Source organism: Xenopus tropicalis, chromosome 4 (genome assembly GCF_000004195.4).
Source record: "Xenopus tropicalis strain Nigerian chromosome 4, UCB_Xtro_10.0, whole genome shotgun sequence".
Lineage (NCBI taxonomy): Eukaryota > Metazoa > Chordata > Amphibia > Anura > Pipidae > Xenopus > Xenopus tropicalis.
Genome location: NC_030680.2, coordinates 152,108,155 through 152,124,122, shown reverse-complemented (window position 1 = coordinate 152,124,122; position 15,968 = coordinate 152,108,155). Strand labels below are relative to the sequence as shown.

The 15,968-nt window shown below is 57.4% G+C and overlaps 1 protein-coding gene across 5 annotated transcripts in view; it reads left to right on the top strand.

Moving 5' to 3' along the window:
• Positions 1-335: 335 nt before the first annotated feature.
• Positions 336-15,968, top strand: part of phf2 (PHD finger protein 2) — a 105,197-nt gene continuing 89,564 nt past the window's right edge. For 4 of the 5 annotated variants that reach the window (XM_031901286.1, XM_031901285.1, XM_031901284.1 and 1 more), the window contains exon 1: positions 337-512. In XM_031901286.1, the coding sequence (XP_031757146.1) occupies positions 415-512 (98 nt within the window). In that variant the 5' untranslated portion in view covers positions 337-414. Of the gene's footprint in view, positions 513-15,968 lie in introns of all 5 variants that reach the window. The other variant, XM_031901283.1, reaches the window with a different exon arrangement.

Genomic DNA, 15,968 nt, shown 5'->3' with positions numbered 1-15,968 from the left:
ACAGGGCAATACGGGCGGTACCGGGCAGTACAGTACCAGTACCGGCAGGATCAGCAGTCAGTACACAGGGCAATACGGGCGGTACCGGGCAGTACAGTACCAGTACCGGCAGGATCAGCAGTCAGTACACAGGGCAATACGGGCGGTACCGGGCAGTACAGTACCAGTACCGGCAGTACTTCCGAACAGCACTTACGACCGTACCCAGAGCGTTCCCGGCGGTACCAGTACCGGGGCAGTACCGGGCGGTTCCGGGAGGGCAGAGTAGCGGGCTGAGCCGCCCGGTTCGGCCGATGGTGTCTCCCCAGTGTGTCAGGCCTGGCTCCCCCTCCCAGTCCCTCCCTCTCTCCCTCCCTGCGTTGCTGCTGTCGCTGCTGCTGCTGTCGCTGCTGCTGTTGTGAGCGGGGATCGAACATGGCGACCGTGCCCGTCTACTGCGTCTGCCGCCTGCCCTACGATGTGACCCGATTCATGATCGAGTGCGACGCCTGCAAGGACTGGTTCCACGGCAGGTAGGGAGCCTTCCCCGGGGCTGGGAGCCGACACTGCCCGGGCTACTGGGGCACCACAGCTTCCCTGCTCTCCCCCCGACAGTACTGCCTGCAACCGGGGGTTCATTCTCCTCTGCTTCTCCCTCCGGGGGCACCGGGGCCGCCTCTGTCCCCTTCCTGCACCCCGGGGTAGGGGAGGCCTGTACAGCCCCAGCCATTTGCCCCCCTCTGTGCAACCCCTGCCCACCGAGGCCTGCAACTGCCCCTCTAAGTTCTTTAGCCCCCCCCTGTGGGACCCCCCATCTCCGGGAGGCCTCTAATAACCATAGTAACGGGGGCACCTGTCTCCCCGGGGGTCCGCTCTTACCCCTCTACCCACCTGGGGGGGCCCTTGGCATGGCTACAGCCCAATGGTAACTGCCCCCCTAGTGGGTACCCAAGCCCTAAGGGCAGCTGAGAGAACTGCCCCCCTAGTGGGTACCCAAGCCCTAAGGGCAGCTGAGAGAACTGCCCCCCTAGTGGGTACCCAAGCCGGGTAACATGTCCAGCCTTGGCATCTAACTCTTAGCCCAGAATGCCAGGGGACCCCTTGCTCTGTAAGGAGCCCAGTGTGGGCAGCTGCCCCCCAGAGTCACCCCTGTTCCTGGCACACACTGCACCTGCTGCCCATCTGCCCCTGGGGGTTGGAAGGAGCTGGGGGGCCGAGGCCTTTATGTTGTTATTCTGTGTTGTTTGTGGCAAACCGGCTGCCCCCTGCCTGCTGGGCACTGCCCCCTGTGTGCTGCTCTGGCACCGTATCCTTACTCTCTGTGCAGCCTGAGTACTGCCTGGGTACTGCCTGGGTACCGCCTGGGTATTGCCTGGGTACCGCCTGGGTACCGCCTGGGTATTGCCTAGGTACCGCCTGGGTATTGCCTGGGTACCGCCTGGGTATTGCCTGGGTATTGCCTGGGTACTGCCTGGGTATTGCCTGGGTACTGCCTGGGTACCGCCTGGGTATTGCCTGGGTACTGCCTGGGTATTGCCTGGGTACAGCCTGGGTATTGCCTGGGTACTGCCTGGGTACAGCCTGGGTATTGCCTGGGTACAGCCTGGGTACAGCCTGGGTATTGCCTGGGTACAGCCTGGGTACTGGGCACAGGCTCTTACCCCTTGTGGGATTCCCAGAGGGACTGGGAATTTACTTCTATGTATCGGGCACTGTCTCTTTAACCGATCTGTGCTGTGTGGTAGGGGGCACTGTGTGTGTTATACAGGGTAGGGGGCACTGTGTGTGTTATACAGGGTAGGGGGCACTGTGTGTGTTATACAGGGTAGGGGGCACTGTGTGTTATACAGGGTAGGGGGCACTGTGTGTGTTATACAGGGTAGGGGGCACTGTGTGTGTTATACAGGGTAGGGGGCACTGTGTGTGTTATACAGGGTAGGGGGCACTGTGTGTGTTATACAGGGTAGGGGGCACTGTGTGTGTTATACAGGGTAGGGGGCACTGTGTGTGTTATACAGGGTAGGGGGCACTGTGTGTTATACAGGGTAGGGGGCACTGTGTGTGTTATACAGGGTAGGGGGCACTGTGTGTGTTATACAGGGTAGGGGGCACTGTGTGTGTTATACAGGGTAGGGGGCACTGTGTGTTATACAGGGTAGGGGGCACTGTGTGTTATACAGGGTAGGGGGCACTGTGTGTGTTATACAGGGTAGGGGGCACTGTGTGTGTTATACAGGGTAGGGGGCACTGTGTGTGTTATACAGGGTAGGGGGCACTGTGTGTGTTATACAGGGTAGGGGGCACTGTGTGTTATACAGGGTAGGGGGCACTGTGTGTGTTATACAGGGTAGGGGGCACTGTGTGTTATACAGGGTAGGGGGCACTGTGTGTGTTATACAGGGTAGGGGGCACTGTGTGTGTTATACAGGGTAGGGGGCACTGTGTGTGTATACAGGGTAGGGGGCACTGTGTGTGTTATACAGGGTAGGGGGCACTGTGTGTGTTATACAGGGTAGGGGGCACTGTGTGTGTTATACAGGGTAGGGGGCAGTGTGTGTTTATACAGGGTAGGGGGCACTGTGTGTTATACAGGGTAGGGGGCACTGTGTGTGTTATACAGGGTAGGGGGCACTGTGTGTTATACAGGGTAGGGGGCACTGTGTGTTATACAGGGTAGGGGGGCACTGTGTGTGTTATACAGGGTAGGGGGCACTGTGTGTTATACAGGGTAGGGGGCACTGTGTGTTATACAGGGTAGGGGGCACTGTGTGGTTATACAGGGTAGGGGGCACTGTGTGTGTTATACAGGGTAGGGGGCAACTGTGTGTTATACAGGGTAGGGGGCACTGTGGTGTTATACAGGGTAGGGGGCACTGTGTGTGTTATACAGGGTAGGGGGCACTGTGTGTGTTATACAGGGTAGGGGGCACTGTGTGTGTTATACAGGGTAGGGGGCACTGGTGTGTGTACGGGTAGGGGGCACTGTGTGTGTTATACAGGGTAGGGGGCACTGTGGTGTTATACAGGGTAGGGGGCACTGTGTGTGTTATACAGGGTAGGGGGCACTGTGTGTTTATACAGGGTAGGGGGCACTGTGTGTTATACAGGGTAGGGGGCACTGTGTGTTATACAGGGTAGGGGGCACTGTGTGTTATACAGGGTAGGGGGCACTGTGTGTTATACAGGGTAGGGGGCACTGTGTGTGTTATACAGGGTAGGGGGCACTGTGTGTTATACAGGGTAGGGGGCACTGTGTGTGTTATACAGGGTAGGGGGCACTGTGTGTGTTATACAGGGTAGGGGGCACTGTGTGTGTTATACAGGGTAGGGGGCACTGTGTGTGTTATACAGGGTAGGGGGCACTGTGTGTGTTATACAGGGTAGGGGGCACTGTGTGTTATACAGGGTAGGGGGGCACTGTGTGTTATACAGGGTAGGGGGCACTGTGTGTGTTATACAGGGTAGGGGGCACTGTGTGTGTTATACAGGGTAGGGGGCACTGTGTGTGTTATACAGGGTAGGGGGCACTGTGTGTGTTATACAGGGTAGGGGGCACTGTGTGTTTATACAGGGTAGGGGGCACTGTGGTGTTATACAGGGTAGGGGGCACTGTGTGTGTTATACAGGGTAGGGGGCACTGTGTGTGTTATACAGGGTAGGGGGCACTGTGTGTGTTATACAGGGTAGGGGGCACTGTGTGTGTTATACAGGGTAGGGGGCACTGTGTGTGTTATACAGGGTAGGGGGCACTGTGTGTTATACAGGGTAGGGGGCACTGTGTGTTATACAGGGTAGGGGCACTGTGTGTGTTATACAGGGTAGGGGGCACTGTGTGTTATACAGGGTAGGGGGCACTGGTGTGTGTTATACAGGGTAGGGGGCACTGTGTGTGTTATACAGGGTAGGGGGCACTGTGTGTGTTATACAGGGTAGGGGGCACTGTGTGTGTTATACAGGGTAGGGGGCACTGTGTGTGTTATACAGGGTAGGGGGCACTGTGTGTTATACAGGGTAGGGGGCACTGTGTGTTATACAGGGGTAGGGGGCACTGTGTGTGTTATACAGGGTAGGGGGCACTGTGTGTTTTATACAGGGTAGGGGGCACTGTGTGTTATACAGGGTAGGGGGCACTGTGTGTTATACAGGGTAGGGGGCACTGTGTGTTATACAGGGTAGGGGGCACTGTGTGTTATACAGGGTAGGGGGCACTGTGTGTGTTATACAGGGTAGGGGGCACTGTGTGTGTTATACAGGGTAGGGGGCACTGTGTGTGTTATACAGGGTAGGGGCACTGTGTGTGTTATACAGGGTAGGGGCACTGTGTGTTATACAGGGTAGGGGCACTGTGTGTGTTATACAGGGTAGGGGGCACTGTGTGTGTTATACAGGGTAGGGGGCACTGTGTGTGTTATACAGGGTAGGGGGCACTGTGTGTGTTATCAGGGTAGGGGGCACTGTGTGTGTTATACAGGGTAGGGGGCACTGTGTGTGTTATACAGTAGGGGCATGTGTGTTATACAGGGTAGGGGGCACTGTGTGTGTTATACAGGGTAGGGGGCACTGTGTGTTTATACAGGGTAGGGGGCACTGTGTGTTATACAGGGTAGGGGGCACTGTGTGTTATACAGGGTAGGGGCACTGTGTGTGTTATACAGGGTAGGGGCACTGTGTGTGTTATACAGGGTAGGGGGCACTGTGTGTTTATACAGGGTAGGGGCACTGTGTGTTATACAGGGTAGGGGGGCACTGTGTGTGTTATACAGGGTAGGGGGCACTGTGGTGTTATACAGGGTAGGGGGGCACTGTTGTGTTATACAGGGGTAGGGGGCACTGTGTGTGTTATACAGGGTAGGGGGCACTGTGTGTGTTATACAGGGTAGGGGGCACTGTGTGTGTTTACAGGTAGGGGGCACTGTGTGTGTTATACAGGGTAGGGGGCACTGTGTGTGTTGATTACAGGGTAGGGGCACTGTGTGTGTTATACAGGGTAGGGGGCACTGTGTGTGTTATACAGGGTAGGGGCACTGTGTGTTATACAGGGTAGGGGGCACTGTGTGTGTTATACAGGTAGGGGGCACTGTGTGTGTTATACAGGGTAGGGGGCACTGTGTGTGTTATACAGGGTAGGGGGCACTGTGTGTGTTATACAGGGTAGGGGCACTGTGTGTGTTATACAGGGTAGGGGGCACTGTGTGTTTTATACAGGGTAGGGGGCACTGCTTGTGTGTTATACAGGGTAGGGGGCACTGTGTGTTATACAGGGTAGGGGGCACTGTGTGGTTATACAGGGTAGGGGGCACTGTGGTGTTATACAGGGTAGGGGGCACTGTGTGTTATACAGGGTAGGGGGCACTGTGTGTGTTATACAGGGTAGGGGCACTGTGTGTGTTATACAGGGTAGGGGGCACTGTGTGTGTTATACAGGGTAGGGGGCACTGTGTGTGTTATACAGGGTAGGGGGCACTGTGTGTGTTATACAGGGTAGGGGGCACTGTGTGTGTTATACAGGGTAGGGGGCACTGTGTGTGTTATACAGGGTAGGGGGCACTGTGTGTGTTATACAGGGTAGGGGGCAGTGTGTGTTATACAGGGTAGGGGGCACTGTGTGTTATACAGGGTAGGGGGCACTGTGTGTTATACAGGGTAGGGGGCACTGTGTGTTATAACAAGGTAGGGGGCACTGTGTGTTTATACAGGGTTAGGGGGCACTGTTGGGTGTGTTATACAGGGTAGGGGGCAGTGTGTGTTATACAGGGTAGGGGGCAGTGTGTGTTATACAGGGTAGGGGGCACTGTGTGTTATACAGGGTAGGGGGCACTGTGTGTGTTATACAGGGTAGGGGGCACTGTGTGTTATACAGGGTAGGGGCACTGTGTGTGTTATACAGGGCAGGGGGCACTGTGTGTTATACAGGGTAGGGGGCACTGTGTGTTATACAGGGTAGGGGGCAGTGTGTGTTATACAGGGTAGGTGGCAGTGTGTGTTATACAGGGTAGGGGGCAGTGTGTGTTATACAGGGTAGGGGGCAGTGTGTGTTATACAGGGTAGGGGGCACTGTGTGTTATACAGGGTAGGGGGCACTGTGTGTTATACAGGGTAGGGGGCACTGTGTGTGTTATACAGGGTAGGGGGCACTGTGTGTGTTATACAGGGTAGGGGCCAGTGTGTGTTATACAGGGTAGGGGGCAGTGTGTGTTATACAGGGTAGGGGGCACTGTGTGTGTTATACAGGGTAGGGGGCACTGTGTGTTTTATACAGGGTAGGGGGCACTGTGTGTTATACAGGGTAGGGGGCACTGTGTGTGTTATACAGGGTAGGGGGCACTGTGTGTTTTATACAGGGTAGGGGGCACTGTGTGTGTTATACAGGGTAGGGGGCACTGTGTGTGTTATACAGGGTAGGGGGCACTGTGTGTTATACAGGGTAGGGGGCACTGTGTGTGTTATACAGGGTAGGGGGCACTGTGTGTGTTATACAGGGTAGGGGGCACTGTGTGTGTTATACAGGGTAGGGGCACTGTGTGTGTTATACAGGGTAGGGGGCAGTGTGTGTTATACAGGGTAGGGGGCAGTGTGTGTTATACAGGGTAGGGGGCACTGTGTGTTATACAGGGTAGGGGGCACTGTGTGTTATATAGGGTAGGGGGCACTGTGTGTGTTATACAGGGTAGGGGGCAGTGTGTGTTATACAGGGTAGGTGGCAGTGTGTGTTATACAGGGTAGGGGGCAGTGTGTGTTATACAGGGTAGGGGGCAGTGTGTGTTATACAGGGTAGGGGGCACTGTGTGTTATACAGGGTAGGGGGCACTGTGTGTTATACAGGGTAGGGGGCACTGTGTGTGTTATACAGGGTAGGGGGCACTGTGTGTGTTATACAGGGTAGGGGGCAGTGTGTGTTATACAGGGTAGGGGGCAGTGTGTGTTATACAGGGTAGGGGGCACTGTGTGTGTTATACAGGGTAGGGGGCACTGTGTGTTTTATACAGGGTAGGGGGCACTGTGTGTGTTATACAGGGTAGGGGGCACTGTGTGTGTTATACAGGGTAGGGGGCACTGTGTGTTTATACAGGGTAGGGGGCACTGTGTGTGTTATACAGGGTAGGGGGGCACTGTGTGTGTTATACAGGGTAGGGGGCACTGTGTGTTATACAGGGTAGGGGGCACTGTGTGTGTTATACAGGGTAGGGGGCACTGTGTGTGTTATACAGGGTAGGGGGCACTGTGTGTGTTATACAGGGTAGGGGGCACTGTGTGTGTTATACAGGGTAGGGGGCAGTGTGTGTTATACAGGGTAGGGGGCAGTGTGTGTTATACAGGGTAGGGGGCAGGGTAGGGGCCTGTGTTATACAGGGTAGGGGGCACTGTGTGTTATACAGGGTAGGGGGCACTGTGTGTTATACAGGGTAGGGGGCACTGTGTGTTATACAGGGTAGGGGACTGTGTGTTACAGGGTAGGGGCACTGTGTGTGTTATACAGGGTAGGGGGCACTGTGTGTGTTATACAGGGTAGGGGGCAGTGTGTGTTATACAGGGTAGGTGGCAGTGTGTGTTATACAGGGTAGGGGGCACTGTGTGTGTTATACAGGGTAGGGGGCACTGTGTGTGTTATACAGGGTAGGGGGCACTGTGTGTGTTATACAGGGTAGGGGGCACTGTGTGTTATACAGGGTAGGGGGCACTGTGTGTTATACAGGGTAGGGGGCACTGTGTGTGTTATACAGGGTAGGGGGCACTGTGTGTTATACAGGGTAGGGGGCACTGTGTGTTATACAGGGTAGGGGGCACTGTGTGTGTTATACAGGGTAGGGGCACTGTGTGTGTTATACAGGGCAGGGGGCACTGTGTGTGTTATACAGGGTAGGGGGCACTGTGTGTGTTATACAGGGTAGGGGGCACTGTGTGTGTTATACAGGGTAGGGGGCAGTGTGTGTTATACAGGGTAGGGGGCACTGTGTGTGTTATACAGGGTAGGGGGCACTGTGTGTTATACAGGGTAGGGGGCACTGTGTGTTATACAGGGTAGGGGGCAGTGTGTGTTATAGCAGGGTAGGGGGCAGTGTGTGTTATACAGGGTAGGGGGCAGTGTGTGTTATACAGGGTAGGGGGCACTGTGTGTGTTATACAGGGTAGGGGGCCACTGTGTGTGTTATACAGGGTAGGGGGCACTGTGTGTGTTATACAGGGTAGGGGGCACTGTGTGTTATACAGGGCAGGGGGCACTGTGTGTGTTATACAGGGTAGGGGGCACTGTGTGTTATACAGGGCAGGGGGCACTGTGTGTGTTATACAGGGTAGGGGGCACTGTGTGTGTTATACAGGGTAGGGGGCACTGTGTGTGTTATACAGGGTAGGGGGCACTGTGTGTGTTATACAGGGTAGGGGGCACTGTGTGTTATACAGGGTAGGGGGCACTGTGTGTGTTATACAGGGTAGGGGGCACTGTGTGTTATACAGGGTAGGGGGCACTGTGTGTTATACAGGGTAGGGGGCACTGTGTGTTATACAGGGTAGGGGGCACTGTCTGTTATACAGGGTAGGGGGCACTGTGTGTGTTATACAGGGTAGGGGGCACTGTGTGTGTTATACAGGGTAGGGGGCACTGTGTGTGTTATACAGGGTAGGGGGCACTGTGTGTGTTATACAGGGTAGGGGGCACTGTGTGTGTTATACAGGGTAGGGGCACTGTGTGTTATACAGGGTAGGGGCACTGTGTGTGTTATACAGGGTAGGGGGCACTGTGTGTTATACAGGGTAGGGGGCAGTGTGTGTTATACAGGGTAGGGGGCACTGTGTGTGTTATACAGGGTAGGGGGCAGTGTGTGTTATACAGGGTAGGGGGCACTGTGTGTGTTATACAGGGTAGGGGGCACTGTGTGTTATACAGGGTAGGGGGCACTGTGTGTGTTATACAGGGTAGGGGGCACTGTGTGTTATACAGGGTAGGGGGCACTGTGTGTGTTATACAGGGTAGGGGGCACTGTGTGTGTTATACAGGGGAGGGGGCACTGTGTGTTATACAGGGTAGGGGCACTGTGTGTGTTATACAGGGTAGGGGGCACTGTGTGTTATACAGGGTAGGGGGGCACTGTGTGTTATACAGGGTAGGGGGCACTGTCTGTTATACAGGGTAGGGGGCAACTGTGTGTGTTATACAGGGTAGGGGCACTGTGTGTTATACAGGGTAGGGGCACTGTGTGTTATACAGGGTAGGGGGCACTGTGTGTTATACAGGGTAGGGGGCACTGTGTGTTATACAGGGTAGGGGGCACTGTCTGTTATACAGGGTAGGGGGCACTGTGTGTGTTATACAGGGTAGGGGCACTGTGTGTTATACAGGGTAGGGGCACTGTCTGTTATACAGGGTAGGGGGCACTGTGTGTGTTATACAGGGTAGGGGGCACTGTGTGTGTTATACAGGGTAGGGGGCACTGTGTGTGTTATACAGGGTAGGGGGCACTGTGTGTGTTATACAGGGTAGGGGGCACTGTGTGTTATACAGGGTAGGGGGCACTGTGTGTTATACAGGGTAGGGGGCACTGTGTGTTATACAGGGTAGGGGGCACTGTGTGTTATACAGGGTAGGGGGCACTGTGTGTTATACAGGGTAGGGGGCACTGTGTGTTATACAGGGTAGGGGGCACTGTGTGTTATACAGGGTAGGGGGCACTGTGTGTTATACAGGGTAGGGGGCACTGTGTGTTATACAGGGTAGGGGGCACTGTTGTGTTATACAGGTAGGGGGCACTGTGGTGTTATACAGGGTAGGGGGCACTGTGTGTTATACAGGGTAGGGGGCACTGTCTGTTATACAGGGTAGGGGGGCACTGTGTGTGTTATACAGGGTAGGGGGCACTGTGTGTGTTATACAGGGTAGGGGGCACTGTGTGTGTTATACAGGGTAGGGGGCACTGTGTGTGTTATACAGGGTAGGGGGCACTGTGTGTGTTATACAGGGTAGGGGGCACTGTGTGTGTTATACAGGGTAGGGGGCACTGTGTGTGTTATACAGGGTAGGGGGCACTGTGTGTTATACAGGGTAGGGGGCAGTGTGTGTTATATAGGGTAGGGGGCACTGTGTGTGTTATACAGGGTAGGGGGCACTGTGTGTGTTATACAGGGTAGGGGGCACTGTGTGTTATACAGGGTAGGGGCAGTGTGTGTTATACAGGGTAGGGGGCACTGTGTGTTATACAGGGTAGGGGGCAGTGTGTGTTATACAGGGTAGGGGGCAGTGTGTGTTATACAGGGTAGGGGGGCACTGTGTGTTATACAGGGTAGGGGGCAGTGTGTGTTATACAGGGTAGGGGGCACTGTGTGTTATACAGGGTAGGGGGCACTGTGTGTTATACAGGGTAGGGGGCACTGTGTGTTATACAGGGTAGGGGGCCTGTGTGTTATACAGGGTAGGGGGCACTGTGTGTGTTATACAGGGTAGGGGGCACTGTGTGTTATACAGGGTAGGGGGCACTGTGTGTTTATACAGGGTAGGGGGCACTGTGTGTGTTATACAGGGTAGGGGGCACTGTGTGTGTTATACAGGGGTAGGGGGCACTGTGTGTGTTATACAGGGTAGGGGGCACTGTGTGTGTTATACAGGGTAGGGGGCACTGTGTGTGTTATACAGGGTAGGGGGCAGTGTGTGTTATACAGGGTAGGGGGCACTGTGTGTGTTATACAGGGTAGGGGGCACTGTGTGTTATACAGGGTAGGGGGCACTGTGTGTTATACAGGGTAGGGGCACTGTGTGTTATACAGGGTAGGGGGCAGTGTGTGTTATACAGGGTAGGGGGCAGTGTGTGTTATACAGGGTAGGGGGCACTGTGTGTGTTATACAGGGTAGGGGGCACTGTGTGTGTTATACAGGGTAGGGGGCACTGTGTGTGTTATACAGGGTAGGGGGCACTGTGTGTTATACAGGGTAGGGGGCAGTGTTGTGTTATACAGGGGAGGGGGCACTGTGTGTTATACAGGGTAGGGGGCACTGTGTGTGTTATACAGGGTAGGGGGCACTGTGTGTTATACAGGGTAGGGGGCACTGTGTGTTATACAGGGTAGGGGGCACTGTGTGTTATACAGGGTAGGGGGCACTGTGTGTGTTATACAGGGTAGGGGGCACTGTGTGTGTTATACAGGGTAGGGGGCACTGTGTGTGTTATACAGGGTAGGGGGCACTGTGTGTTATACAGGGTAGGGGGCAGTGTGTGTTATACAGGGTAGGGGGCACTGTGTGTGTTATACAGGGTAGGGGGCACTGTGTGTGTTATACAGGGTAGGGGGCACTGTGTGTGTTATACAGGGTAGGGGGCACTGTGTGTTATACAGGGTAGGGGGCAGTGTGTGTTATACAGGGTAGGGGGCACTGTGTGTTATACAGGGTAGGGGGCAGTGTGTGTTATACAGGGTAGGGGGCAGTGTGTGTTATACAGGGTAGGGGGCAGTGTGTGTTATACAGGGTAGGGGGCCTGTGTGTGTTATACAGGGTAGGGGGCACTGTGTGTTATACAGGGTAGGGGGCACTGTGTGTTATACAGGGTAGGGGCACTGTGTGTTATACTTGGTAGGGGGCACTGTGTGTGTTATACAGGGTAGGGGGCACTGTGTGTTATACAGGGTAGGGGGCACTGTGTGTTATACAGGGTAGGGGGCACTGTGTGTTATACAGGGTAGGGGGCACTGTGTGTTATACAGGGTAGGGGGCACTGTGTGTTATACAGGGTAGGGGCACTGTGTGTTATACAGGGTAGGGGGCAATGTGTGTTATACAGGGTAGGGGGCAATGTGTGTTATACAGGGTAGGGGGCACTGTGTGTTATACAGGGTAGGGGGCAGTGTGTGTTATACAGGGTAGGGGGCACTGTGTGTGTTATACAGGGTAGGGGGCACTGTGTGTGTTATACAGGGTAGGGGGCACTGTGTGTTATACAGGGTAGGGGGCATTGTGTGTTATACAGGGTAGGGGGCACAGGATATTATACTTGGGGGCACAGGATATTATACAGGGTAGGGGGCACAGGATATTATACAGGGTAGGGGGCACAGGATATTATACAGGGTAGGGGGCACTGTGTGTGTTATACAGGGTAGGGGGCACAGGATATTATACAGGGTAGGGGGCACTGTGTGTGTTATACAGGGTAGGGGGCACAGGATATTATACAGGGTAGGGGGCACTGTGTGTGTTATACAGGGTAGGGGGCACAGGATATTATACAGGGTAGGGGGCACTGTGTGTGTTATACAGGGTAGGGGGCACAGGATATTATACAGGGTAGGGGGCACAGGATATTATACAGGGTAGGGGGCACAGGATATTATACTTGGGGGCACAGGATATTATACAGGGTAGGGGGCACAGGATATTATACAGAGTAGGGGGCACAGGATATTATACAGGGTAGGGGGCACAGGATATTATACAGGGTAGGGGGCACTGTGTGTGTTATACAGGGTAGGGGGCACAGGATATTATACAGGGTAGGGGGCACTGTGTGTGTTATACAGGGTAGGGGGCACAGGATATTATACAGGGTAGGGGGCACTGTGTGTGTTATACAGGGTAGGGGGCACAGGATATTATACAGGGTAGGGGGCACAGGATATTATACTTGGGGGCACAGGATATTATACAGGGTAGGGGGCACAGGATATTATACAGAGTAGGGGGCACAGGATATTATACAGGGTAGGGGGCACAGGATATTATACAGGGTAGGGGGCACAGGATATTATATAGGGTAGGGGGCACAGGATATTATATAGGGTAGGGGGCACAGGATATTATATAGGGTAGGGGGCACAGGATATTATACAGGGTAGGGGGCACAGGATATTATACAGGGTAGGGGGCACAGGATATTATACAGGGTAGGGGGCACAGGATATTATACTGTGGGTAGGGGGCGCCACTGTTTAGGGGAGGGAGGGCAGTTTGTACCCGGAATGGCCGGGGGGCTGCAGCGCTGAATGTTGCTGGGAGGCTGCGGAGCGGGGAGAGGGCCCAGTAGGGGCTGGGGGGGGGAGAGAATAAGAAGCAGCTGTGCCCCCGGCCCCATTATCTCCCCCCCCCCCCCCCCCGCTGCACATCCTGTTTCCCTTCCCGACCGGGGGAGTTTCAGTCGCTGCTAACGGTGCGGCGGTCGCTTTGTCCGACCCTCCCGGGGCAGATCCGGCGGGGAACGGGTTACAGGCCTGGGGGGCGGTTTCCCCCCTCCCTGCAGCAACGGGAATCTGCCCTCTTATTGCCCCTACCGCTGCCCCCCTGCCCCGGGGCACATAACCCGCTGCCCCGGGGCACATAACCCGCTCCCCCCTGCCCCGGGGCACATAACCCGCTGCCCCCCTGCCCCGGGGCACATAACCCGCTGCCCCCGGGCACATAACCCGCTGCCCCCCTGCCCCGGGGCACATAACCCGCTGCCCCCCTGCCCCTGGGCACATAACCCGCTGCCCCCGGGCACATAACCCGCTGCCCCCCTGCCCTGGGGCACATAACCCGCTGCCCCCCTGCCCCGGGGCACATAACCCGCTGCCCCCCTGCCCCGGGGCACATAACCCGCTGCCCCCGGGCACATAACCCGCTGCCCCCCTGCCCCGGGGCACATAACCCGCTGCCCCCCTGCCCCTGGGCACATAACCCGCTGCCCCCTGCCCCGGGGCACATAACCCGCTGCCCCCCTGCCCCGGGGCACATAACCCGCTGCCCCCGGGCACATAACCCGCTGCCCCCCTGCCCCGGGGCACATAACCCGCTGCCCCCCTGCCCCGGGGCACATAACCCGCTGCCCCCTGCCCCGGGGCACATAACCCGCTGCCCCCCTGCCCCGGGGCACATAACCCGTTCCCCCCTGCCCCGGGGCACATAACCCGCTGCCCCCCTGCCCCGGGGCACATAACCCGCTGCCCCCCTGCCCCGGGGCACATAACCCGCTGCCCCCCTGCCCCGGGGCACATAACCCGCTGCCCCCCTGCCCCGGGGCACATAACCCGCTGCCACTCGGGGGAAGGAGCTTCTTGGCTCGGCGGCATCGGGGCCACTCCAGCCGCTGTGTCCGACAGTCTGGGAGAAATCGTGCGTCTGTATGAGCGTCTTTCAATGGGATTTAGTGGCAGCGACTGGGGATCAGCTGCTCCCGGTCTGATTCATTGACAGCGAAACAATGAGCCCCTTGTGCCACTTTAACCTCTTCCCTGATCGGCTCTGCCCGGTCTGTAGCCTGGCACCCCCTCTGCCAGCCGGCCCTCTGCCCCTGCCCCTCTGCCAGCCGGCCCTCTGCCCCTGCCCCTCTGCCAGCCGGCCCTCTGCCCCTACTCCTGCCCCTCTGCCAGCCGGCCCTCTGCCCCTGCCCCTCTGCCAGCCGGCCCTCTGCCCCTGCCCCTCTGCCAGCCGGCCCTCTGCCCCTGCCCCTCTGCCAGCCGGCCCTCTGCCCCTTCCCCTCTGCCCCTACTCCTGCCCCTCTGCCAGCCGGCCCTCTGCCAGCCGGCCCTCTGCCCCTACTCCTGCCTCTGCCCCTCTGCCAGCCGGCCCTCTGCCCCTACTCCTGCCTCTGCCCCTTTGCCAGCCGGCCCTCTGCCCCTACTCCTGCCCCTCTGCCAGCCGGCCCTCTGCCCCTACTCCTGCCTCTGCCAGCCGGCCCTCTGCCCCTACTCCTGCCCCTCTGCCAGCCGGCCCTCTGCCCCTACTCCTGCCCCTCTGCCAGCCGGCCCTCTGCCCCTACTCCTGCCCCTCTGCCAGCCGGCCCTCTGCCCCTACTCCTGCCCCTCTGCCAGCCGGCCCTCTGCCCCTGTGCCCCTTCCCCTCTGCCCCTACTCCTGCCTCTGCCCCTCTGCCAGCCGGCCCTCTGCCCCTACTCCTGCCCCTCTGCCAGCCGGCCCTCTGCCCCTACTCCTGCCCCTCTGCCAGCCGGCCCTCTGCCCCTGTGCCCCTTCCCCTCTGCCCCTACTCCTGCCTCTGCCCCTCTGCCAGCCGGCCCTCTGCCCCTACTCCTGCCCCTCTGCCAGCCGGCCCTCTGCCCCTACTCCTGCCCCTCTGCCAGCCGGCCCTCTGCCCCTACTCCTGCCCCTCTGCCAGCCGGCCCTCTGCCCCTGTGCCCCTTCCCCTCTGCCCCTACTCCTGCCCCTGTGCCCCTTCCCCTGTGCCCCTACTCCTGCCTCTGCCCCTCTGCCAGCCAGCCCTCTGCCCCTACTCCTGCCCCTCTGCCAGCCGGCCCTCTGCCCCTGTGACCCTTCCCCTCTGCCCCTACTCCTGCCTCTGCCAGCCAGCCCTCTGCCCCTGTGCCCCTTCCCCTCTGCCCCTACTCCTTCCTCTGCCCCTCTACCAGCCGGCCCTCTGCCCCTACTCCTGCCTCTGCCCCTCTACCAGCTGGCCCTTTGCCCCTACTCCTGCCTCTGCCCCTCTGCCAGCCGGCCCTCTGCCCCTGCCCCTCTGCCAGCCAGCCTGGGGCCTCTGCCCCTGCCCATCTGCCTCCGGGAAGGGACTGTGGGATAGCAGGTATAGTAGGGAGAGATGGTGCCTATAGTAGCAGTGGGGGGATAATAGCCTCTGGGAAGGGACTGGGGCTGTGGGATAGCAGGTATAGTAGGGAGAGATGGTGCCTATAGTAGCAGTGGGGGGATAATAGCCTCTGGGAAGGGACTGGGGCTGTGGGATAGCAGGTATAGTAGGGAGAGATGGTGCCTATAGTAGCAGTGGGGGGATAATAGCCTCTGGGAAGGGACTGGGGCTGTGGGATAGCAGGTATAGTAGGGAGAGATGGTGCCTATAGTAGCAGTGGGGGGGATAATAGCCTCTGGGAAGGGACTGGGGCTGTGGGATAGCAGGTATAGTAGGGAGAGATGGTGCCTATAGTAGCAGTGGGATAATAGCCTCTGGGAAGGGACTGGGGCTGTGGGATAGCAGGTATAGTAGGGAGAGATGGTGCCTATAGTAGCAGTGGGGGGATAATAGCCTCTGGGAAGGGACTGGGGCTGTGGGATAGCAGGTATAGTAGGGA